This window comes from Phoca vitulina, unplaced genomic scaffold (assembly GCF_004348235.1).
Source record: "Phoca vitulina isolate PV1807 unplaced genomic scaffold, GSC_HSeal_1.0 scaffold79, whole genome shotgun sequence".
In the NCBI taxonomy this organism is placed as follows: Eukaryota; Metazoa; Chordata; class Mammalia; order Carnivora; family Phocidae; genus Phoca; species Phoca vitulina.
The window spans coordinates 3,659,499-3,684,311 of record NW_022589782.1 but is presented as its reverse complement, the minus strand read 5'-3'; the positions used below and the strand labels follow the sequence as shown (position 1 = coordinate 3,684,311).

At 50.6% G+C, this 24,813-nt stretch overlaps 2 protein-coding genes across 5 annotated transcripts in view; both read left to right on the top strand.

Moving 5' to 3' along the window:
- Window positions 1–24,813, top strand: part of RADIL (Rap associating with DIL domain) — a 116,798-nt gene that overhangs the window by 48,435 nt on the left and 43,550 nt on the right. For 3 of the 4 annotated variants that reach the window (XM_032394247.1, XM_032394249.1, XM_032394244.1), the window contains one exon: window positions 10,909–11,507. In XM_032394247.1, coding sequence (XP_032250138.1) covers window positions 10,909–11,507 — 599 coding nt within the window. Of the gene's footprint in view, window positions 1–7,024; window positions 7,081–10,908; window positions 11,508–24,813 lie in introns of those variants that run through there. The other variant, XM_032394248.1, reaches the window with a different exon arrangement.
- On the top strand, window positions 21,205–24,462 carry PAPOLB (poly(A) polymerase beta). Its single transcript, XM_032394250.1, has one exon. The coding sequence runs from the start codon at window positions 21,255–21,257 to the stop codon at window positions 23,178–23,180; it is 1,926 nt and encodes a 641-aa protein (XP_032250141.1). The 5' UTR covers window positions 21,205–21,254; the 3' UTR covers window positions 23,181–24,462.

Sequence of the window (24,813 nt, the reverse complement as noted above, 5' to 3'; positions counted from 1 at the left end):
CATAAGAAAAGCATTTTACACTGTGATTCCAGTTCACACGTCCATCGCTGAAACAGGACCTACTTGGGTGATGCCCTGGGTGTTTCCTACCCTGCCCTATCCATCCTACCGTTCGTCTTTTTCTCAAGTTGCTGGTTGCAACCCGCTAAATTACTTTCATGCCCCACGAGTGGGCCTGAACCGTCAGCTCTGGAAATTGTTCTAGGTGGTTCTGTCCTGGGAAGGCATGGGCGTTGGTACTAGGTACTTATTCCCTAGTTGTGTGATTGGCGGAGGTCCGCATGGGGCCAGACCTCAGGAACTTGGGTGCCCAAGTGGGGACCGTTAAGGAGAAAGAAGTTAGGAGCTTCCGAGGATCTGGCTGCTCAGAACACTGACCCCACTTGAGAGGAATACAAGACCCGATTTTTGGGTCTCTTGTCCTGGTGATGGCCCCAGGTTCTGGGGGACCTTGGGGGCTGGATGGTCATAGAGACCTCGGGAATGTCGGTCAGCGTGAATTCAGGCAGGGCCGGGAAGGTAGGAGGGAGGCAGCGAGTCCGATTGAAAAATGAGTGGACCCAGCTTTGCAAGAGCTGTTGTGCCTCCAGAAGCAATTTCAAATTTCGGGCCCAGATTGATCCCCGCAGAACGAATCGCCCGACAGTCCTGTTTACAACGCTGGGTTTCACTAGAATCTTTCCACTCCTGTTGCTTGTGAAGCCCTTTCTTGGGGGTGGGGGGCTGGGAGCAGGAACTCTGACTGCCTTTCACACTTGTTTTTCTAGACGTATATGGTGTCGAGAGTGTTGGAGACTGATATCTGTGGCATGCCTTTTCAAAAATGTCCTGCTGGTATTGGACCCTCTCTGTGTTTGTGAAATTGCTTTTTTGTATTAACACAACCTTTGATCAACATTTGTAGCGAAGAGGAAAAATCCTGCCGGTGTGTGTTATTGTTTGCAGTGGAATAGAAAAACTTAAAAAAATAAAAATTCAAGATGCCTCACTCTTGTCCAGCTGTCTTTTTAAAAATAACATCTGTCCAGGGGCGCCTGGGTGGTTCAGTCGGTTAAGCGTCTGCCTTCGGCTCAGGTCATGATCCTGGGGTCCTGGCATCGAGTCCCGGGTCGGGCTCCCTGCTTAGCGAAGAGTCTGCTTCTCCCTCTGCCGCTCCCCTGGCTTGTGCACTCACGTGTGCTCTCTCTCTCTCAAATAAATAAAATCTTTAAAACAAAAAAATGCTATTAAAAAACATAACATCTGTTCATTCTTTTTATCAAAGCAGTCTCTGTTCACTGTAGAAGATTTGGAGTGTTTGGAAAAGCATAAAGTAAATGAAAAACCCTGCATTAGCTGTCTCTTGCTGCAAAACAAAGGGCCCTAAAATACAGTGGCTTCAAACAGCAATAATCATCGGCATCTCTCATGGCTTCCGTCAGTCGGGAATTCAGAGTCTGGGCCTCAGCCCGAGGATGTGAGGGCTGGCCGTGAAGATCGTCTGAAGGCACATTCACTCACAAGTCCGGTGGGGCACACTGGCAGCCGGCTAGATCCTGTTTCAAAATGTAGATTTTATTATTCCGGGATGGTAAGGCCAAGAGATCAGGAGATGACTGACCTGGAAAAGATAGTTTGTCCCTCACAGTTCCCAGGGGGAGGGGGCACGGGATGCCATACGGGGCCACATGGGGAAGCACTAGGGTAAGGGGGCAGAGAGCAAGGGGAAAACATGGGTATCAGGTTTATTGTGGCTTCTGAGGGAGGGAACAGATGAGGTTTAGGATTAGCAGATTTAGGATTGGCTAGTTTGAGGAATTTCCGCAGGCTCTGGTGCATAGGGGGGCTGTCCCTCGTTGTGTGGCACTTGGTCCTGGGGTGATGAGGACAGGGGAGTATTGGTCTGGAGTATGTGAGCCAAACAGAGAAGGTGGGGAAGGCTGGTCTCCAGACTGGTGGTTTTGCATAGGAAACGTATGGCTCACAGGTGGGTTGTTTACTCTCTCCAGAGATTGGCTACCCCTGGGAGGGGCAGTCTTCCCATGGTTGGTATAGGGGCCCAGATATGAAAACATCAAAAGCAAAGACATCTTAATACACACCAAGTGACTTCCCCATTGGTCTGGGCTTCCCTTTACAACAGGGCAGCTGGGTCCCAAGAGAAAGAAAGAGCCAGGTAGGAGACAGATGTCTTTTATGACCTAGCCCTGGAAGTCTTCACTTCAGCTATATTCTACAGTTGACACAGCTAAAAAGTCCTTCCAGGAAAAAAAAAGTCCTCCCAAGATCAAGGGGGGAGGGAAGGCAGACCTCCTCCCCATCACCTGATGGAGGAGAGTCCAAGTTACAGTGGGAGAAGGGTGTGTGGGATGCGGACGTATTGATAGGGCTGTCTTTGGCAACTGCCTCGAACTCCATCACCCGGAAATAATCACCGTTAATATTCCCGATCTATCCCACTTCACCTCTCTTGAATGTGTTTGACAATGGAGAAGTGATGGTATTATTAAAATTTTGTGTTCTTGGGCAAGTCCATTAGCCTCTTGCGGGTTCATGTAGACACTGAATTAGATTAAGAGCTCTCACACATGTCTTTCCTTGGGTGATAGAAAGATCTCCAGCTGGACCAAGCTCTTTCACCCCAATTTGAAAAATGACCACGTGTTCCCAATTCTCATTTCAAAAAAGTTACTGCATCGTATTTTCTCAATCTTAATTATTTTTCTCATACATACATCATAAACCAAATGGTACTTTCTATAAGAAATGCTCACAGGCATCAAATCAAGTAAACAAATAAAAAAATGAATGGAAATGTCAGACTCAGCCAAACATATTTGGTTTCAGCCATGTGTTTCTTGAGGCCACCTGTGCTCATGTTCGTGATTTTATGTTGTGATCATATCACATGGTCATATTTGATCCTAACTCCTACTTGGTTTGAAATACAGCTTTTCAACATGTTCCCCAGTCCCAAGACTGGGATTAGAGTTTCCAGAGCCTTCCCCACCTGAATAGTTTATTAACCACGGGGGTAGATGATTTCTCAAGTCCCACCTGGACTAATATCTTTGACAATCAAGCAAATGTGGTTCAGGTTCTGTAGAACAGACCAAGCACTCAAGAGTCAAGTGAATTGACATCATCCGTTTTAATGGCACGGAACCCTTTGCTTGTTTCGACTGAACACACCTACTACTCCTGGCTTCATTTCCCATCTCTGTGCTTGGAATCAGCGTTTTCCAATGAAACATCTTACCTGAGCTGCAGATCTAGATGCCTGCTAGATATTGACATCAGAATAGACACATCAACTTTAAACGGAATAATATCAAGTATCTTTTCTCTATAATCCGGGTACCCCGTACGTTCCCAGGGCCAGGAGGTACTACACCTGTTGATTGGAAGTTGCTCAATATATGACACAGCAAGAAAGATAACAGTCACTGAGTTTTGGCTGATGAGTTAACAAGGAATGGCCAAACCCAGAGTGCGGCTCTGTATGCGTTGTGGTGCTGAGTTCATCGAGAATGGGATCGCAGGACAGAAAGGCCAGGATCTAAGGCTGTGCGTGTGCCTGTCGACACTTGTCCTTCCTCTCTGCTGGTCCCCCCAAGAGCCCAGTCTTTCTGCCTCTAGACAGGTCATCTCTTGGGAACCCTGCTCTTTGACCTTCACCAGATGCTTTTTCTTTGGGCTCCTTTGCACCTTTCTTTGATGGCGTCCCGGGACTCTGCCGCCCTCTGGTGGCCACGGAGGGCAGCTCAACACTCCGTTTTATTCCGTGGATTTCCAAAGACGTTCAACCTTGCAGCTCAGAAACTTGTTTTGCTCACCTGCCCATGGGCCTGGCGCGGATGAATAAAACTCAGTTGTTTTGGACCTGGCGCGGATGAATAAAACTCAGTTGCCCTTGATAAGCTTCCAGCTGAGGGGATGAGAAGGCGATGGGTGGAAATCTATTCATTCCTTTGTTTACTCATTTAACCAGTATTTATTGAGCACCTTAGGCTCAATAGTCTAGCAGTAAAAAAGGCCAATGAGGTGCCTGCCTTTACAGAACACAAACCCCACTGGGTGTTAAATACTCCAGCAAATACTTCAACAAATAGTGATAAGCGCCTATGAGTTAAATAAAACAGGTAATGAGATAGAAAAGGACCACAGGGGTGGCCGTGGAGAGAATGGTCCGGAGATGGGAGTGGAGCTGACTTTTGTGAGGGGAAAGTGCCAGCATCCAGACACAAGAGGAGGAGCATTTTGGGAAGAGGAGACAGCAAGGGGACAGGTTTCAGAGGAGGGGATGAGCCTAGTGCGTTTGAGAACAGAAGTTCTGTGCGGCTGGTGCGCTGGGTTGGAGGGGGCGTTGGAACGATCAGCAGGCCAGCTGGGTAGGGTTTGAGCCCTGCCTTATTCTAAGTGCAAGGGGGAGTCATGGAGGAGCATAGGCCGGGGAGTAACCTCTCGTTTGCATCTAAGGAACATAGTTTGGTATAATGTGAACCCGTGGGAGCACAGGGGAGGGGTGCAGATCCAAGTCTGGAGGGCAGGGAGCCCTTCCTGGATAAGGTGTATTAGCTGTCTATTGCTGCATAACAAACTGCCCCCAAACTCAGTGGGTTAAATCAATAAGAAACATTTATCATCCCGCAGTTTCTGAGGGTTGGGAATTTGGGAGCAGCTCTGCTGGGTGGGTCTGGCTCGGGGTCCCTCATGAGATGCAGTCAGCATGTTGGTCAGAGCAGCACCGTCTGAAGGCTGCTGAGGCTGGAGGGCCCGCTGGGGATCCCTTTGGAGGTCGGCTACCGCATGACTAACACCGAGTCTGAGTCTTTTTTTTTTTTAAAGATTTTATTTATTTATTTGATAGAGAGAGACACAGCAAGAGAGGGAACACAAGCAGGGGAGTGGGAGAGGGAGAAGCAGGTTTCCTGCTGAGCAGGGAGCCTGATGTGGGGCTCGATCCCAGGACCCTGAGATCATGACCTGAGCCGAAGGCAGACGCTTAACGCCTGAGCCACCCAGGCGCCCCGCGAGTCTGAGTCTTAAAGGAAGAGTGGGGATTGGCCAGTGGGGATTGGAAGAGTGATGAAGATGAGTGTTAGGGCTGAACTGTGTCCCTCTAATTCATAGATTGAAGCGCTGACCCCCAATGCCTCAGAATGCGACTGTATTTGCAGCTGGGGCCTTTAAGAGGTGATTAAGGCACCTCGAGGTCATTGGGGTGGGCGCTAATCCACTATGACTCGTGTCCTTGTAACAGAAGATTAGGACACAGACACAGAGGGATGTCCACGTGAGGACGCAGGGAGAGGGCAGCTGTCTGCAGGGCAGAGACAGAGGCCTCGGGAGAAATCAACCCTGCTGACACCTTGATCTTGGCCTTCTAGCCTCCAGACCATGAGAGAATAAATGTCCGCAGGTTCAGCCGCCCAGGGTGTGGTGTTTTGCTGTGGCAGTTCTTGAAAACGAATACAGTTGAGAAAGGTGTTCCAAGGCCTGAGCCAAGATCCGCATGTGTGAAACAGTGTGGTAATGCCGTATAGTTGGCGTTACTCGATCCTGAAGAACAGGGGCCGCGAACTCCTGTACAGAACCAGACGGTAATATTTACTTAGGTTATTCCAGGCTGTGAAGTCTCTGTTGCAGGAAAATGGTTATAGACAATACATAAACGGGGAGAGCCGTGTTTCAATAAAACCTTGTTTACAAAAACAGTAGTCCACAGGCCATCGTTTGCCAAGCCCTGTTGAAGAGGGGCGCAGGGCCTGGGTCATGGTGAGAAGTACCTTGGGAGGAGAACACAGAGCTAACCTCAGGCTCTCCTTCCAGCCCTGATATTTGCCTTTTGAGGGTCAAGGTTGGGAGGTTTGTGGGGAGTCCTGTAAACGTCCCCGTGTGTATGTGGGGAGTCCTGTAAAGGGTATTACACAATCACACAGTCCCAGCCTCAGTTCTTGTTTCTACCTCTGTCTGGTCTCTCTGAAGCAACAACATCTGCCTCCCAAGAGACAATGTGAGCTCTAAGTGAGGTGATACAGTAGGGGGTCCATTAATGACTGTCCCCCCCTTTCCTCTTGCATATATGCAGTCACTATTATAAGACTTTCTACCCCAATAGTGAGCTGTCAACAAAAAGGTTCACTGCCAGGGGCAGAATTCTGCATCTACATCCAAGACCACGTGAATCCCCCAGGTGTGGACAAAGGGACGAGTCTTTCCCCAGCGGGAGGACTGGTGCCAGAGTTCTAAGGACATGAGCTTCTGTTGAAACACCTTACCCAAGGAGGGCCGTTGGGCCAGAGCCCTGGGGCTGACCTGGCCCCGTTTTGCATCGTTTTAAGCAGAAGTGCCATGATTTGATTTGTCATTTAAAACTCTGGCTGCTGGGTGGGGGACAGATTGTAGGGGAGGAGGGACCCTTGTCAGGGTCTTAGATGTTCATATATTGGAGTCGTCCCCTTTTTGGTAGGCGTTTGCTTTACCTTTCTCTCTCCGTTTTCTGGGCCTGTTCATTGGGGGACTAGAAAGTGGGGACAAAACAGCCCACCGGTCCCCCCAGAGCCTCAGGCCAGCAAGTGGTGCACCTGAGCTTAGCACAGCCCCGCCTCCCCTGCAGAGGCCCTCACCCCTTGAGCTGCAGACGGGCCTGGGCGGCTTAGTCCCGTCTCTCCGCAGCCAGCCCCGCCCCCCGGAGACCCCGCCCCCCGGAGACCCCGCCCCCAACTTCGAGGCCACGCCCACGCCCATAAATTGGCCGGTAGGTGGCGCTGGCGCTCAGCCCAACTCCTCACCAGCTCCGCCCCTCCCTCGAGGCTCCACCCCCTCGAGGCCTTATCCTCGTCCATTAGGTGGCCGGCAGGGGGAGGCCCCGCTCCGCCCCACCGGCCCCGCCCACCAGGCCCCGCCCCTCAGTCGGGTGGCCGAGAGGAGGCCCCGCCCCGCCAGACAGGCCCCGCCCCCGCAAGGCCACGCCCCGTCCGTTGGGCGGCCGGCAGGAGGCGCCGCGCCACGCGCGGGGCGCGGGGCGAGGGCGCGGGCGCGGGCTAACGGCGGTGTGGGAGCCGCGCGGGACCGCGGCGGCGGCGAGCTGTGCCGGAGGTGAGTGCGGGGTGCGCGAGGAGCGGCGTCCGGGGCCCCGGGGCGCAGAGCCGGCCGGCGGGGAGGCCGCGGGGCGCGCGCTGGGGCAACGGGGCCCTCACGGGGCATCTCCCGGGCCGTTCGGCCGGGCTTGTCCGGTTGCCATGGAGACCAGTCACTGTCGGGCCCCGGGCGCGGCCCCGGGGGTGGGGGGGCGGGACCCGAATCGGGGCGAGCTTCGGCCACCGTTCCCTGAGACCCGGGAGTCTGGCCCCCCACTGCAGGGCGCCCCAGGGCCTCAGTCTCCCTGGTGGTCCCTTCGAGGGGGTCTGGCAGCGCGGGCGCCGCGGGGGAGCAGGGCACGGGTGTCAGCGCCCTGCCTCCGGGGTCGGCGTGACATTTCCCCGCCCACAGCCGGTCCTGGTTTTCCTGCTCCCACAGCGGCGCGTTCCCCACTCGGGTGCCCGCTGCAAGCATTGTCTCCCAGCTATTTCTGTACCACCCCCGGCCCCTCGACAACACTGCATCTAAGAAACAGATGCTGAGCTGGAGCTCCTGGGGGCTCCGCGGAAGGAACCGGCTTGTTTCCCATCAGAGAGCTGGTTGGTGGGACCGCGGTGGGGGGGGGGCTGCAGACCCGCCTGCTCAGCAACCCCCCCCCACACACCTTGTTAAGTGTTTGGTTAATCTGAATTGCCCAAAAGAATTTGCAAGTCAAGGGTGATTACAGGTGTCTCCAGTTAGCACCTCTTGTGCATTCCAGAGAGGAGCCAGTCCTTAATCCCACTGGTGGAAAAAGTACCCTCTCAAGAGGCTAGCATGTCAGAATTACATCTGATTAAATTATTTCTGTATTTGAAAGCACTGCTCTGGCTAGAGCTGTCAAGGTAGGATTTATGGCCGGTGGGGAGAAAGCAGAGCCTGGGAGAGTCTACCCTCTTGCTTCCCTGTCCTGGTGGAAATTCTAATGAGTTCCACATTGCGGTGTTGAGCCGGCCGAGTGCCTCCACCCATTTCATCAGCCCGGCACTGACCTTGCTCATTGCACTCACTGGTGTGACTTGAGCTTGTTTTCATCAGAAGTTGGATTCTTCCTGGAGAACAAGAGAAAAACATCGCCCAAGAGAAGCAACAGCAAGTGTCCTACACCCTTGGGCCTGTGTTTCCCCCAAATATTTGTGTGAAAGAGAAGAGAAGTGGGCAGCAAAGGGAAAGACAGGTCATGCCTCCAAAACCCAGATCGGGTTACCCAGGGCGCGCCCCACTTTGGAGGGTGTGTCTGTGCTCTTGCCCTTGCTGGGGACTGTCGGCCGGCACGGTGGGACAAATAGGTCGTCCTCTGCGTTTTGCACTTGCGAAGGACGCTGACGAGGGAACACGTGGCCGCCGTCGGGGGCTGTTCTCTGCAGATGGCCACAGAGAGAGTGACCATGGGGAGAAAAAGGCTTCCTGACTAGAGAGACCACACAGGCCAGGGTCTGTGTTTGCCTGGACTTCTTGGGGCTTAAGAAGGAGCTCCCGAAGAGAAAAGATCACAGTCTGTCCTACATTTTCTCTGCTCTTGATGTGATTTTGCGAACTTTGCCTTGGAATCCTGCTGAAGAGAAGGGAGGGGAGCTCAATTCTGAGGCCCCGGGGAGGGGACCCAGCAGCTGTGTCAGTTTCTATTTCTTGTTTATTAAGGCAGAGTTGTATATGCTTCAGACCTTACAGAACCTGGACCCCATGCCGGGCACGGAATAGCAGTTCCCTTCTACGCTGTATCTGGGCGCCTTTCTCTCAGCTTATGGCATCATATTTAAGTTCGCATTCAGACATCTTTTCGAAAGGCATCACCTTCCAAGCCTCTAGGCCACTTGGGTTTGGGCTGAGACCGTGGGGCCTGTGCTTGAAGGAGGCGGCCTGGTAAGCAGAGCGTCTGTGGAGGGTTCAGGTCCTTTGAGAAGGTGCTGGCCCAGAGGCTTCTGAGCCGGGGTGTCCTGAGAGGCAGGTTGTGTAACTCGCGGAAGGCTCGCGTGGGAATGGGCTGCTGGTGTGGTGTGCAAACTGGGCATGCAGGTACTAGCCGGAACGCTTCAGTTGCGTTTGACAGGCCCATGTGGGGAGGCCATGGCCAGCTCTGGCCTCCTTAGGATTTCACAAGGAGACGGGTCGTACATTCCTCAGGGGGAGAGAAACGACGCCGTTCTAGCCCGATTCACGGAGGCCAGAGAGAGCCCCAAATGTTCTGCTTAGGACACTGACTGCTTTGCGCGAGCTCCAGTCTTCAGGAAGCTGGTGTGTAATAAAGAGCTTTGCTGGGGGAAGGCACAGATGATAGGCTGTAGAACAGCAGCGTCCCCCGCCCACCCCCGAGTGGCAGGCGTCAGTGTTTGGAACCTCATCTTTGGTGCAAGAAGCTGTCGGAAGCATTTTGAAGAGTTTGGGCTTCTCTGACGATGTATGGTGGCTGACAGACCCAGGCTGGCTCTAGAGGAGTTAAATGGTGGGTCTGCTTCCACACTTGTTCCCAACAGCCCTGGACGGAGTGAGGGACTTAGAGAGTGTGACGGAAGCCTAGTGGACGGCTGGCGAGAGGCGCAAGCACAGGTCCACCTTGTGGGTCAGTGTGGTCCTTTTGTTTGGGGGCTCCTCAGTGACTTTCTCCTGCCCGAAGCACACAGCTTCACTTCCAGAAAGCCTTTCCCAGTGCCCGTGGAGCCAGGAGTGGGTCAGGACTGAGGGCACTGACGCCAGCTGAGTGAGTGCTGACATTTGTCGCCGAGGCAGGTGCCCCCTGCTATACTCCCTGGGACCTGGGCCACTGTTTCCAGAGCCTTCAGAGAGTAGACTTGTCTTGGTCAGTCTGTCTGCTGTTGTCTCTGGCGAGGGCATGAGCACAGAGGTTGGGAGTAGGGTAGTTAGGAGATGGGTACGGTTTTTCAGTGTCCCCGACTTGTTGCAAAGCTTTGGTGTTTATGAAGCAGAGACTGTCTTCCTGTTCCCACAGCGCCTGGGCGGGGAGTGGGGGGAACCTGGTAAACTCTCTCTTTAGAAACCTAAGTCCTTCAAGCTCTAGGTGCATTAGAATTATGATTTCATGACACACCAAAGCGTCCCAGAGCTGTTTTCTAATTTCCCCAGCAAGATTGCATCTCTGGCCTGGCCCGGGCCTGAATACCAGGCAGGATGCGGTGGGTGGAATGCATACATTCCAGTCATGCCTCCACTGGTTCTGGAAGAGCCCTTTTGTGTCCGTTGTGGTCGTGTGGACGTTGTAGAGCTGCTGTCCCAGGGAAGCAGCTCCTCCAAGCCAGGACCAGTCATCGAGGAGCCGTGTTTTGAGGGAATCTGTGTTCTGAGCGTCTGATCATTCAGGACTCTGTTAACATGTCCGTGACTTTGCCTGTTTTCCTAGATCCATGGGTGCTTGTGATTGATTTCCCGTATTCGAGGCTGTGGTGTAGGAGAGGCTGAGCTTAAGGAGGTCAGGCTTGCTGCCCTCTGTGGGCTGCCTCCCACGGGACTGGGCCGGCCCTGTCGCGATTCTGCTAGGCAAGTAGGCTCGTCCAGAAGTCAGAACCCTGCGGCCGAGCGGGTCTTACCTCTTGGTGACCTCTTCGTGCTTCCTGGTAATGGTGTTTCTTGAAGGGTGTTTCGGGCCATTCAAACCCGCGTTGTCTCCTGCGGCCCCTGCTGGCTTCAGTCATATTCTGACTCAGGTGCTCTGGTGGCGCTTGGCCAGAGGTTGCTGGCTGTGTTGGGACATGGCCCTGGATGGCCTAGTAAGTCCGCCAGAATTCACTTGAGCCTTGTTTGCTCTTGCCACTCCTGATGGTGATGCTAACCCAGTGTATGTTTTTCTCCCAGGACACAGCCTTTTCTGTGCCATTGGCCAGAGCCCTCAGTCCTTGTCCATGACGACTGGCCCACCATGTTTTATGGGACCCACTTCATCATGTCTCCACCCACCAAGAGCAAGCTGAAGCGGCAGAGCCAGCTGCTGTCCAGCATGCTGTCCCGGACGCTGAGCTACAAGTACCGTGACCTGGACGCCACCTTCTCCAGCCTGGGCGCCAGCGACGACCCCGCAGAGCTCTCCACCCAGCTCTCGGCCCCTGGGGTCCTGAAGGTGTTCGGGGACAGCGTCTGCACGGGAACCCACTACAAGAGCGTCCTGGCCACCGGCATGTCCAGCGCCCAGGAGCTGGTGAAGGAGGCCCTGGAGCGCTATGCCCTGAGCCCCGAGTGCGCCAGCCAGTATGTGCTGTGTGATGTGGTGGGCCAGGCCGGCGACTCGGGGCAGCGCTGGCAAGCCCAGTGCTTTCGGGTCTTTGGGGATAACGAGAAGCCCCTCTTGATCCAGGAGTTATGGAAACCCCGAGAAGGCTTGTCCCGGAGGTTTGAGCTAAGAAAGAGGTCAGACGTGGCAGAGCTGGCGGCCAAGGACGTGGACACCATGACCGCAGGTGAGGAGGGGATGCCTCAGGGAAAGTGGGGGCTGGCCGGGGAGAACTGAAAGCCAGAGGCTCAGGGATCCATTTGGGGGAAATCTCAGGAAGGTGTGTTTGCTCTGTCACACGTCTGAGGACTGCTTAAATTTCCCGCTTTAATCCAAGCTGCCGTGGAGCCTGCAGTTGGTCTCTATTGCGGGACGCGTGCTGGTGCTTCAGCCGTCAGGTGCTTGGGAGCAGACAGCTGTGCACGCCATGCGCTCTGTGTCCAGTGCGGGTGGCCGTGCGTTACGGAAGTCCGGAATCTCAGGGACAGGCCGGTGAAAGGACGAGGGAGGAAGTCGGGTCTCCGAGGTGATGGGGTGCATTGGGTGTGCATGGGTTTGTGGGTGCCTCAGGCAGCTGGAGGCCTATGGGCCTCTGCTCCGTGTCTGCCTATTGTTCACTTGGTGGGAAGTTGATTCTCTTAATAGGTAAATGCCATAAACAATAATTTTCTTCAAATGCCGAAAGACTCTTAAATGTATCTCAAACATATTTGACTTTTTCTTAATTTCCTGGAGAAAATGGTGGCTTTATGCAAAAAAGGGACTTGTCCTATGTAGCCCTGAGTTGTCATTTGATTTCATGATCCCTGGGGTTGAAAGGGGCCTTGAGCACTCCTGACCTGTGGTGTGTGTCCCCGAGGTGTTGCAAATGCTCATTCTCTCTAGCTCTGCTTCTGCTCTGGGGCCTGCTTTGTATCTTCAGCATGTGGAGATGGGGGGGGGGGGCGGGGGGGGGGGGGGGGGGGTGGGTCTCGCAGGGGCTGGGGTTACTCAGGCCTGATGGGGACCTCTGAGTCTCAGTCCAGGGGGGCCACGGTTGACATTAAGCGGCAGCGGCCCTCTGTTACCTTAGGCAAATCAATTCACCGCTTGTGGCCTCGGTTTCCTGATCTGGAGAATGGGGGCATGACTTCAGTGTCGTGGGCCTTAGTGATGTAGTAAAGCACTTAGCATGGTGCTTGGCAGACGCGCAGGGAGTCATATTTGTGTATTATTAACATTTCCTGTATGTGGTAAGCACTTTGTTGTGTGTGCTCCTAGGCAGAAGTGTGCTGAGGACGGAGCTGGGGGTCTTCTGACGGGGGCGGTTATCACTGATGGTTTGGGAGTTGCCGGCACACGATGATAATCAAAAGCAGGCCCAGGTGTAGTTGGTGGTGTTGTTTCCAAGCCTCCCTGGACCAGCACCCCGAGCACCCCCACCCTGCAGGCTCAGGCTTTGGTTTGTCGTCTGGTCCTGCCTTGCCTCCCATGAGGCCAGGCAGACCTGCTGAGGGGCCGCAGTGGTGTTCGTCTCCTGGTCATTTCTCTGCTGAGTGGAGGGCAAAGGCATAGGGGGTCACTGTGCTCTGGGTACCTGGCCAGGGCCTTGGAAAGCTTGCTCTGTGTTGCACAGGTGATGGCTGGTGGGGGACCGGGGGCCAGCTGCCATCTGCAGGACAGGGGACTTTGTCTCCTGTTCACTGGCCCCTTGTAGATGGCCTTCCTTTTACGTTAGTCGAGGCAAGAGAAGGCCCCACTGCCCACAGCCTATTCAACTTGGTGTTGGTTTTGCAAAATCTTTCAAATAAAGAGTCTATTGAACAGGACCAGTCTCACTGACACACTTCTCTGGGCTGGAAGTGGGTTGTGTTACCTGCCTGAAGCAGGCCTCCTGGACCCGGGGGAGACGGCCTGCACTGCTGGCCTTCCCTTGGGGTGCGGTCTGGGCACTCTGGGGCCTCTTGCCCATGCTGTCCCCCTTGCCCATGATGGTCGAGATGGTGAGGCCTGCGCAGGCTGTGGGTTGTCTGAGCTGACCCCAAGTTGCTGAACCGAGTGTTCCGTGTGTGTTGATGGTTCTGTGCCAAGTCTGATAATGAGAAAGAATCTCAAGCTTGTTGGTCTGCCTGCTCGGGAAGACTTCGCCCGGTGTCTGCTGCTTGGCATCCCCGCCCCCCTCCCGCCGCTGCCGGACGGTGCTCCACGCTTCTCTGCCCTCCTTCTTCCCCCAAAGCGCAGGCGAGCTTGCCCTGATTCTTCCAGTGAGCCAGTGGTCTACCTCATCTGGGGAAAGTGGTGGAAAAGGGAAGGGACTGCCTGTGTGCGCGTTATGTGTGGTGTGTGTGTGCACGTGACGTCACGCCGGCCTGTGAGTCGGGGCTCACTAGTCCTGGTTTCGGAGTGAGCCAGAGCCAGCGCCCAGGGCGTGCGTCCCGGCTGCTCTTTGGACCTGGGGAGCAGCTGGGAGCGGGTGCAAGGAACCCACCCCAGGCCCTTCTCCTGCAGACTCACGGGGGTCCCCTCTCTATCAAGGTGTGAAAGAAGGTGTGCCGGATGCTTCCCGGAGGCTCTCCTTAACCGTGTGGACCACTGTTATGCACCCATAGTTATGCACTCAGGCACTTGGGGTTTTGTTTTCATAAACAGTCTTTTCACAGCTGCTCGCTTCCCCCGGGTTTCCCGAGTATCCAGATACCGTGCATCCGCTCCGGGAGAGAGGCGGCTGGCGTAGGTGGGGCGGCAAGGCCTCTCCTACTCGCATATTCCCAGAAGGCTGGTGTTTAGGATCGGGAGCATAGACAGGGCTCTGGGTCCTGTCACTGACATGTAGACAGTAATCGCCTCCGCGCTTTGGGGAGGGGTGACAGCTGGGCCATGTGGTCTTTATCAGCAGCTTGGGAAGGGCGAGAGAGAAGGTTCGTTTGTGTCTCCAGGACAGAAGAGTGTATTTAGCCTAGATTTCTGAAGCTTGGCCTCACTGATGTTTTAGGCCCATGGTTTGCTGCGAGGGCGGCCTGTACACTGGAGGGTAGGTAGCAGTTCCAGGCCTCTGCCCGCTAGCTGCTAGCAACACCCCTACTCGCTGTGGCAACCAAAAATGTCCCCGGGCATTGGCGGGTGTCCCTGGGGGCAAACTTGCCCTGGATTGGGAACCACCAATTTGGACCTGGCGGCCTGAGCTTAGTTTGTTGACCACACCAAGTGCTTCACCACTGGGACCAGTGGTACGTGCCTTCACGGTCCTCAGGCCATGCTCTGTCTTGTGGCTCACTGAGGGACGGGGGCGCCTTGCAAGCCCAGTGTCTTGAGGGTGATATGCAGAGCTGCTTTTTCTGCCCGTGGATGCCCTTCCGTGTGGCCCGCATGGCCCTCGGAGGCTTGGCGTTGTTCCATTCCCTGCAGTGAGGGTCTCCTCTGCTTTGGGTGTCCTCTGGGAAGCAAGCAAGCTTCGAGCGTGTCCCAAGCTGCTGTGACCGAGGTGTGCGGGCTGCGCCATCACAGGGCGTCTCTGCCTCAGCCGTGGGGCTGGTGCTGACCACCCTCCAAGTGTCTGTATGGTGTGGGGCATACAGTGGGTGCTCGGTAAGTGCCTGTTGCAGGACTGATGCACGTAAGGAGAGCAAGCTCCTCTCTAAGTCCCACTTCCCGCGTGCATCTAAGACTCCAGAGTTGGAATCCATTTTCTTTGCCAGGGGATGGGGACGGGGAGGAGAGAGGGTGGTGTGCCGACGGGGTGGAAGTCCCTAGTGCAAACTGTGGCTTGAGTGATGAGGAATGTGCCTCCCGGGCACCTGACAGTACAACCCGCCAGTCTCCCTCTCCTTCAGGCCCGGTGCGAGGGGCCAGTGGGGGCAGATACGTTGTCTCTGAGCGCCTGACTTTGGTGTGTGGTTCCTTCCACCTTTCCATCCACAGGTGGGCAGATGGAGCCTGGACCCCGGTGACAGACAGAAATGTGGAGGCTGCATGGGAGCCCTCTGCTGTCTCCACCGCGCACCATGAATCCTGTCCTCACACGTCCCCCAACCTCTCCGTGCTTTTGACAGTTTTCTCTTGCTATGAATCTGATCTTTAATAACTTCTCTCAGAATGAATGAGGTGATCTGGGTTTTCTTCTCCTTTTATTTAGGAGTAACTGCCTTGTGAGTCTTGAGTGAGACTCCTTCGAGCATATTCGCAGGGATAGAATCATTGTGGGCAGAGTTTATTTTATGTGGTTTGGTGAAAAGCAAGACAACCGCTAACTTTTCTCATCAGTCTCAAGTAATTGAGCTTAAAAGATATTTTTGAGGATTTTTAATTCAAAGAGAACGTAAAGTTGAATGGTTACTTGCAGCCCATCTCATCCTTTAATTCACCGTGTAGATTTTTAAAAAGTTCACAGCCTTCAGTTTCACATAGAAGTGCAGTGTTGGAGGAGGCTTAACTGCCCTGTTCCCCCAAGCTGGTGGCGCCCACCCGGGGCCTGGCCAGGAGCACCCCCGCCTCCCCGGGGACTTCCGGCCACATTATATAAGGAGCCTCCAAAGCTTACCGCAGAATCCACAGGGGGAGGTCAGAGCTGGTGTAAAATGTTGACAAGGTGTAAACTATAAGAGGAATTGGCTAAGGAATGGCCAGTGTGGACACTGCAGGGAAGGAATTTAGCCAGTGAAGGAAGTGCATGCCTCCGGGGCTGCGGGCTCTCCTGGGGTGTTGGAGACAGAAGGGATTAGGTGTCAGGTTGAGAGGATGAGCAGGATACCAGACATCTGTCAGCCCTCAGATCCACGGTTCCTCATCTTTCTTCACATTTAGCCCCCGATGGGATGCTCACAGTGTGAGAGTGGATGTTAATTGGTTGTCACGAGTAACTAGTGATTCTATAAACTAAATAGCACTTAGCTCATATTTTCTAAAACCTCTTTATAGTTTTACTGAAATTGATTTTAAATTTCTGGAAGAAGTATATTTTAAAAAACCCCATTAGCCAGCAGAGTACAACAAATCCGCCTGGTTCTTGATGGCCTCTGTGTTGTACCATACTGCAACAAGATGAGTCAGCCTCTTTAAAGTTGTCTTGAAACAGGTAGACATAAAAGCAAAATTTCGGATTTGGTTAAATGGATAGAGAGACCTCACTTGGTCCAGTTAACCATGTGAAGCATTTCCAAGAAGTATTAATATATTAACAACTATGTTTTATTAACATTTAAAGCAGGTTGATATCTGTTGGTTCCCAAAAGTGACTTATAGTTTTGGGGAAAAACTTTTGGGGGATATATTTAAATCATATAGAATAGTGTCTCTTACTGGTTTTAGATAATATACTCACATAAACAGAGAATGCTAGTCAACTATCTTTTTTTTCCTTCTGATGGCTGAAGTGGCAGAAATGTTTCCAGAGATCTTGAATACATGTTCAGATGTGTACAGAGTGAAAGCAGTGAGGCCCACGTCCACCTTCTTTTCTGTGCTGTCCTTGCACAGACTGAGTCCATCTTTGGGAAAGGAGCCTGGTTTTCAGATGCCCAAGATAGGTTTGAACAAGATGAGCAGGGGTAGGGGAGATTGACCTCCTTAGCTCCAAGACATGTTTTAAAACCATGGTAATTAAGGCATGTGGTTTGGGGGCAGGAACGTCCAAGCAGATGGAGGGAACAGAATAGAGAAGGCAAAGGCAGACGATGTTGAATGACCCGGTGGGAATTTGGTGCAATGCGGATTGCATCACAGATATTGGGGAAAGGATTTTGTAAACAGTGTTGGGATAATTGGCATCAGCTAAAAGAAAGACAGATTTCATAAGAAGGCTTAAAACGCACAAACCGTAAGGGGAAAAGGTAGATGGATTTAAATATATAAAAGTTTAAACTTTCTGTTCAACTAAGGACACTACATAATAAGATTAAGATCTACCTGTGGTGCTGTAAATTTCAGTTCATTGCTTTTGACTGAGGCATAGTTTCCCATCATATACATATACCACATTATCCATTCCCCAAATCACGGGCACTCAGGTTGCATCCAGATTCGTCCTGCTACAAACAATGGCATACCCTCCCTCTTGAGGGTCTGTGCAGAGTTCTCTGAGGGTGTTCTCCCAGCAATGGAATTTCTGGCTTGTGGATATGTCCACTTCGTTTCCTAGTAAGCACTGCTGGACCGCAGCTTCTGCAGAAAGGCGGCCATGACAATGGCGTGTTTTCCTGTGTGGTCCTTCCACGTCCTTAGGCACTGAGTATGAGCCCCTGACCCACGAAAATCCCCCCTGGAAACACTTTTAGGTCAGACGGTGCTGTAGTGTAGTGGGGTACTAGAGTCATGCGGCCGTAGAGACTCCCTGTAGCCAACTGGCATGAGTAGCTGTGAATCGAGTTTCGAAATGACTTCCCAGAGGTTACAATGTGTAGATTTGAAACTGACCTCTACCTAATCAAAATTCAAGAAATGAGTCTTCTGGATATTGATTACCAGTGACTCAAAGGAAAAAGAACTGTGCTCATTCATTAATTTGTCAGCAAATATCTGTTGGTGCTTGACTAGGTGTGTGTGTGTGTGTATACATATATATATATAGCAGTTGACAAAACAAATAGATCGTGTTCTCGTGGAGCTAAGAGTCTAGTGGGAAGTAAAGGCAAAGAAACAATCACAAGGAAAACATAATTACAAATTGTGATAAGTGCTGTGGAGGGAAAGCACATGTGCTAATTTAGCATGAAGGTTAGGAAAATTCTCTCTGAGGAGATAAATTTTAAGCCAGTCTCAAGAATGACAAGACGTTAACAAGGTGAAGACTAGTAGACACTTGGTGGAGCTAGAAGAGCTTTCTGGGCAGAGGGAAGAGCATTGTGTACAGACTCGGGATGAGAGACAGTGAAGCGAATGCCAGGCATTGGGAGAAGGCCATGTGGCTGGAGCATGGGGGAAAGCTGTGGGCATTGAGACTGGAGAGATGGTCAGGGGAAGACCAACCTGGGTTGTTAGGTATTTTAGATTTTAGACTAAGTATAATGGGAGGCCACTGAAGGGGTTAAAAGACCACTCTGGATCCTAGTAGAAAATACTCAAAAAGGTCAGTAATAGGAGATTAATTAGGTTTTTATAGGAGTCTAGATGAGAGTTGATGGTAATCTCGAGTAGAGTTATGAGGGAACAGGTAGAGAGAAGTGTATGAATACCAAATATATTCTAGAGGTAGGATCAACAATATTTGTAAATGAACTAGATATTAAGTATGAGAAAGAGGGAGGTGTTGAGAATGACTTCCAGGTTTCTGGTATGCACAGATGGATGGAGATGCCATTCACTAAAATGGTGACTACTGGGAGAGAAACAAATTATGGAGGGAAGAATAAGAGCTCTCTTTAGACTAAGTTAAGTTTCAGATATTCAATGGAGGTGGTAGATGGGAAGTCAGATAATATGGATCTGGAGCTTAGAAGAGAGTCTGTTATGCAGCGCCTGGGTGGCTCAGTCGGTTAGGTGTCCAACTCTTGGTTTCGGCTCGGGTCATGATCTCAGGGTCGTGAGATCGAGCCCTATGTTGGGCTCTCTCTGTGCTCAGGTGGAGTCTGTTTGGGATTCTCCCTTTCCCTCTGCCCCTCTCCCCTGTCCTCTCTCTCTCTCTCTCTCAAATAAATAAATAAATAAAAAGAGTCTGTTACAAAAGTTTAAATTAAGCTGTAAATAGGTGATATTTAAAGCTGTGAAAATTGAGATCTAGGTAATGAATGTACAAAAGATAAGGAGAAATGAGAGCTTAATATGGAAACTAGAGAAACACCAACTTTAGAGGCTAAGTAATGGAGGAGCAGTCAGCAAATCAGGCTGAGGGGAGGCCCAAGATGTACAAGACAGCACAAAGAGTGTGGTGCCATGGAGGCCAAGAAGAGGCTACTATAGGTCAAAAAAGATGTAGACAATTGGATCCATTGGATTAAACAACTTGGAAGTCACCAAAGACCTTACTGATAGCTGTGTTGCTGGAATGTTGAGCATGCAAACTATATTGAAATGGGTTGAAAAATAGGTACTTATATTTCTTGTAGTATGTGGGATTACTTATCCTAGAAAATCTTTCTATATAAAGTACCTGGAAGTGTTGGTTGAAATAGAAAAAAAAAAAAATCTCCTTTAAGATGCATAGCTGAGTACCCAAGAAAATAAAGTAAATCAGCAGGGGTGAAAAAAACCAAAAAGAGGTACTTTGAAACCTCAGAATCTTAGCTGATTCTATAGCTGAACTCTAATTGCTCTAGAGGCATTTGCCAGTCTTTATAATCAAGAAACTTTAGTTTAGCAGCTGCCCAAGAAAGAGACACAGAGCTTCAGGACCTAAAGAGGCAGGGAGCTGGAACTGAAACCCCTGGATATGGTTGCAACTCTTGAAGGGCGACACACTGAATGAAAAGATGGAATAGGAAGAATCTGATACTTGGTGAAAGGAGGTGACAAAGAGTTCTCTTTCTCAATCTGGGTTCTGGGTGGGGAAAACTCTTCCCTAGAATCAAAAACCACTTTTCTTTTCACATATGTTTGGGGTTTGAAATCACACTACTCAGGTGATCTGGCTAGTCCCTGGAAAAGGAATTAAATTATAGTGTAAAATTTGATAGTGTACAAGGACATCTGATAGAAACAAAGCAATTCCTCTTTGGAAGGACATCCACACAGGCATCCCAAGCCTCACCAGAGATGAGCTCATGATCCAAAAATTACAAGACCCATGAAGCAATGCCTGTCTGAGTCAGTAGAAATCAAGCTAGAATCAGATTCTCAAGAATATTAAGAATTGGGGCCATTAGTTATAGAATATTAAATAAGTTTAAAATGTTTACTGAATAAAAGGTAGAAAGAAAACAGGAAATAATAGAATCTCTTCTGAAGAGGCAGGGAAGATTTGGAAAAGAACAAGATAATGCTTCTAGTAATTAAAAATGTAAGTATTTAAATGGATGCTTCAGTGCTGGCTTAGACAGCAGACTAAGTACAACTGAAGAGGGAATTGGAGAACTGAGAGGTAGATCTGGCATCACCCAGGAGGAAGCAGGAGGTAAGAGACACGGAGAACCCAGTGAGAGAGTCTATCATGTGTACATGAGGAGAATCAAGAGAATGGCGTGGACAGCGTATCCCAAGGCCATGCCTGAGCTTCTTCGGAGGTCATGGAGTGAAAAGCCCGAATCTTACGATTCAGAAATCACAGCGTAAGGTAAATGGGAAGTTTACCCCTTGGCACCGAGTGGCGGTCACACTGCAGGACACTGAGGATAGGGAGGATCTTTACAGCTGCCAGAAGGAGAAGACCGGTGAGCGGGTCAGCCAGACTGCAGACTTCCCAACAGAAACCGTAGACTCCAGAGGTGGCAGACAGGACCTGCCAGCTGGAAAGAACAGAACTGCCACCCCAGAGTGGCAGACCCACTAAACCACCAGCCAGGCGCCGGGCCCCGGACGACGCAACGGGAGGCGCCTTGCACAGCAGACCCTCACTGTGAGGGGTTTCTGAAGGACGCGCCTTAGGGCGAAGGCCACCCGAAGCTGCCCCTGGAGAGGCAGTAGATCTGGGGTGTAAGGAAAAATGGTGATCAAGGGACAAGACGGTAGGTGTGTGTGAACAGTACTGATGAAGCCGAAAACAAGGCGTACCCCGGACCACCTGCACCTGCCCGAGTCCTGCGGCGGGACCTCAGAAACTACAACTCCCGTGAGGCTCCGCGCGGCGCGCAGGCTCCGTGGCATACGTGGCGTGCGTGGCCGTTCTAGAATGCAGCTCTGAGGGCCCAGGCGCCATGTTGGGGCCGAGGGGACGGCAGAGAGGCGCTTGAAGCGGCGGGAGTGGAGCGGGAGCGGGTTGGACCTGGGCCGGTGGGAGCCCCGCCCGCCCGCCTCAGCGGATCATGACCCGGGCAGCGGCCGTGGAGGTCGCGGTGGCGGGGGAGGTGGCGTGGCGGGGCCGGCGCTAGAGATGATGCCGTTTCCGGTGACAACTCCGGGATCACAACAGACGCCGCCGCGCAAGCGCTATGGCATCTCCTCCCCCATCAGCTTGGCGGCCCCCAAGGAGACTGACTGCGTACTTACCCAGAAGTTAATTGAAACCCTGAAGCCCTTTGGGGTTTTTGAAGAGGAAGAGGAACTGCAGCGCAGGATTTTAATTTTGGAAAAATTAAATAATCTGGTAAAGGAGTGGATACGAGAAATCAGTGAAAGCAAGAGCCTTCCACCAGCTGTAATTGAAAATGTCGGCGGGAAGATCTTCACGTTTGGCTCGTACAGATTAGGAGTGCACACGAAGGGTGCTGATATTGATGCGTTGTGCGTTGCACCGAGACATGTTGATCGAAGCGACTTTTTCACCTCGTTCTATGACAAGTTGAAACTACACGAAGAAGTAAAAGATTTAAGGGCTGTTGAGGAGGCGTTTGTACCAGTTATTAAACTGTGTTTTGATGGTATAGAGATTGATATTTTGTTCGCAAGATTGGCACTGCAGACTATTCCAGAAGATCTGGACCTAAGAGATGACAGTCTGCTTAAAAACTTAGATATTAGATGCATAAGAAGCCTAAACGGTTGCCGGGTGACGGATGAAATTTTACATCTCGTCCCAAACATTGACAACTTCAGGTTAACTCTGAGAGCCATCAAACTGTGGGCCAAATGCCACAGTATCTATTCCAACATACTAGGCTTCCTAGGAGGTGTTTCCTGGGCCATGCTGGTAGCAAGAACCTGCCAGCTCTACCCAAATGCAGTCGCGTCAACTCTTGTTCGTAAGTTTTTCTTGGTATTTTCTGAATGGGAATGGCCAAATCCAGTGCTGCTGAAAGAGCCTGAAGAGCGGAATCTTAATTTGCCTGTATGGGACCCGAGAGTAAATCCCAGTGATAGGTACCATCTTATGCCCATAATCACACCAGCGTACCCACAGCAGAACTCCACATACAACGTGTCGGTTTCAACAAGGATGGTCATGATCGAGGAGTTTAAACAAGGGCTTGCTATCACGCATGAAATTTTGCTGAGTAAGGCAGAGTGGTCCAAGCTTTTTGAAGCTCCAAGCTTCTTTCAAAAGTACAAGCATTATATTGTACTTCTAGCAAGTGCACCAACAGAAAAACAGCATCTAGAATGGGTGGGCTTGGTGGAATCAAAAATCCGAATTCTAGTTGGAAGCTTGGAGAAGAATGAATTTATTACTCTGGCGCATGTGAATCCTCAGTCATTTCCGGCACCTAAAGAAAATCCTGACAAGGAAGAATTTCGTACGATGTGGGTGATTGGGTTAGTGTTAAAAAAGCCAGGAAACTCTGACGTTCTCAGTATTGATCTCACCTATGATATCCAGTCTTTCACAGATACAGTTTATAGGCAAGCAATAAATAGCAAGATGTTTGAGATGGATATGAAAATTGCTGCAATGCATTTAAGAAGAAAGGAACTTCACCAACTACTGCCTAATCATGTGCTTCAGAAACGGAAAACACATTCAACGGAAGGTGTTACTTTAACATCTTTGAGTGACAGCAGCCTTGACTTGTCTGCAGACAGGGAAGACAGCATGTCTGTGCCTTCACTTACTAGCACTATGAAGACTGGCCCAGTGACTGGCAGCTCTCAGGGCAGAAATAGTCCTGCTCCTGCTGTGATGGCAGCATCTGTGACTGCCGTACAAGTTACTGAAGTTTCCTTGCAACAGGTGAATCCCGGTGAGAGCTTAGGGGGTGCATCGAGCGAAAGCATTCCTCAGACTGCCTCACAGCCAGCCCTTCTTCCACCACCGAAGGCCACAGTTGCCAGAGTTGTTTCTTCAACACGTCTGGTAAACCATCCGCCCAGGCCTTCAGGGAGCACTGCGACAAACATAGCTAATCCTATAGTGGGAGTCTAGCAGACATTCTCACTGCATAAAGGACCAAGGAAACTAAAAGAAGAGGAACAGTCTCATAAAGAGACAAGTACAACTCTGTTAGAAACTCTTCAGACAGTGGATGGCCTCATGGCAGACATCCAGTACAGAACTTACTAATATCCCAGCTCTCCCTGCAAATCCTGTTCCTGTTCCCAAGAATTCAGTAAGACAGACTGAACTGATAAAAACAGCCTCAAGAGTCCATAAACTGTATCTGCCAACTCAACTTGTTGTCTTCAAGTGCTAAAGGAGGAGAGTGAAGGGTACCAAACTAGATTTGACTAAACTAGATTTAGCCTTATTTGGTAACTTCCCTTACTTGGCTAATCTTGATCAGAAGTCCAGGTTACTATATGATGCTAGAAGTACTATCATAAATGCGTCAGCAGCAGTTATAGTAACTATTTTAAAGGACGACTGCCCATGGAGAGAAAAACGAGAAAAAAACCCTCCGGCTATATTTGTACCCATGCATGACATCTGGACTGGATTTATGTTTGATGCGTTGTTGGGAAAATTTGCAATACACACTGGTATCAGAATTCCTTACACTGATGATGCACTTTATGTATATTTTTATTAGAAAGTAGAACTAATTTTAAGCTTTTCAGCTTGATGCATTTTAGTTTTTTCCTGAAGAGTTTTCTACATTATTAATTGTCAAACTGGATGCCATTGTGTAGTGTGTACCAAACGTCAGAAAAAGCATAAAAATCCATCTACCTCGGTCCCATGAGGTAGCTGTAACCCTTTAAAATGAAGTGTCAGCTCATAGGGTATATATTTGACATTGAAACAGTGACGAGTAAGTCTTTGGTTTTGACGGGACGCAATCAAGAAATAATATGTTGGTTTTATCTGTGGAACTGTTTTAGAGTGCATACAATCAGCAATCAAACAGCAAATACTGTGTCAGAACTAACAAACCTCCATATTCTCTTGTCCTGAAGGATTTGTCCTAAAACAAAAAAGCTTTTTGCCTCCCCTCCCTTCTTTATGTTTGTATGTAGATTCATAAAAAAAAACCTCAGAATGCTAGTGTATTCTTAACCATTATGTGAAACCCACAATCCTGTGGCCACATGGTACAAAACACTAGATTTTGGTTCCATGGCTAATATTTCACTTCACTGAACGTAATGAATTGGGAAACAGTTATTGGTCTTGGATGGCTGTTGGAGCTATACATATGAGAAATTTGTATGCTCCACAGAGTATCTGCTTATGGTAAAGTTAATTTCCAATTTAAACATGTCAGCAAAAAGGCATTTTCCCCAAAATATTTAAACCAATTTTTATTTTTAAAGGACTCGCTAAAATTTATCAGTAAATTTTATATGTAGAAACATACAAAATAGTTTCTAGGAAGCACTTGATAACTAGGCAGCTTCCTGTTTTTGTTTTATCCTACAAGAGATTAGGAATGCCTTCCTTTAAATTAAAAAAAAAAAAAAAAAAGACCACTCATAGCTAAGTGGTAGGGTGTCCCTGTTTAGGACACGTGAATGGCAGCAGATGTAGATGAATGGAAACTTAGTCTGTCTTGATTTGGACACAGCGAGCCTGAGAGGTTTTCCAATTAGCCTGGTCCTGATTCCTGCCCCCCTCCAAC

Bases quoted from the DNA above. Each gene is read 5' to 3' on its own strand.
- PAPOLB (XM_032394250.1), top strand. From the start codon at position 21,255: ATGATGCCGTTTCCGGTGACAACTCCGGGATCACAACAGACGCCGCCG.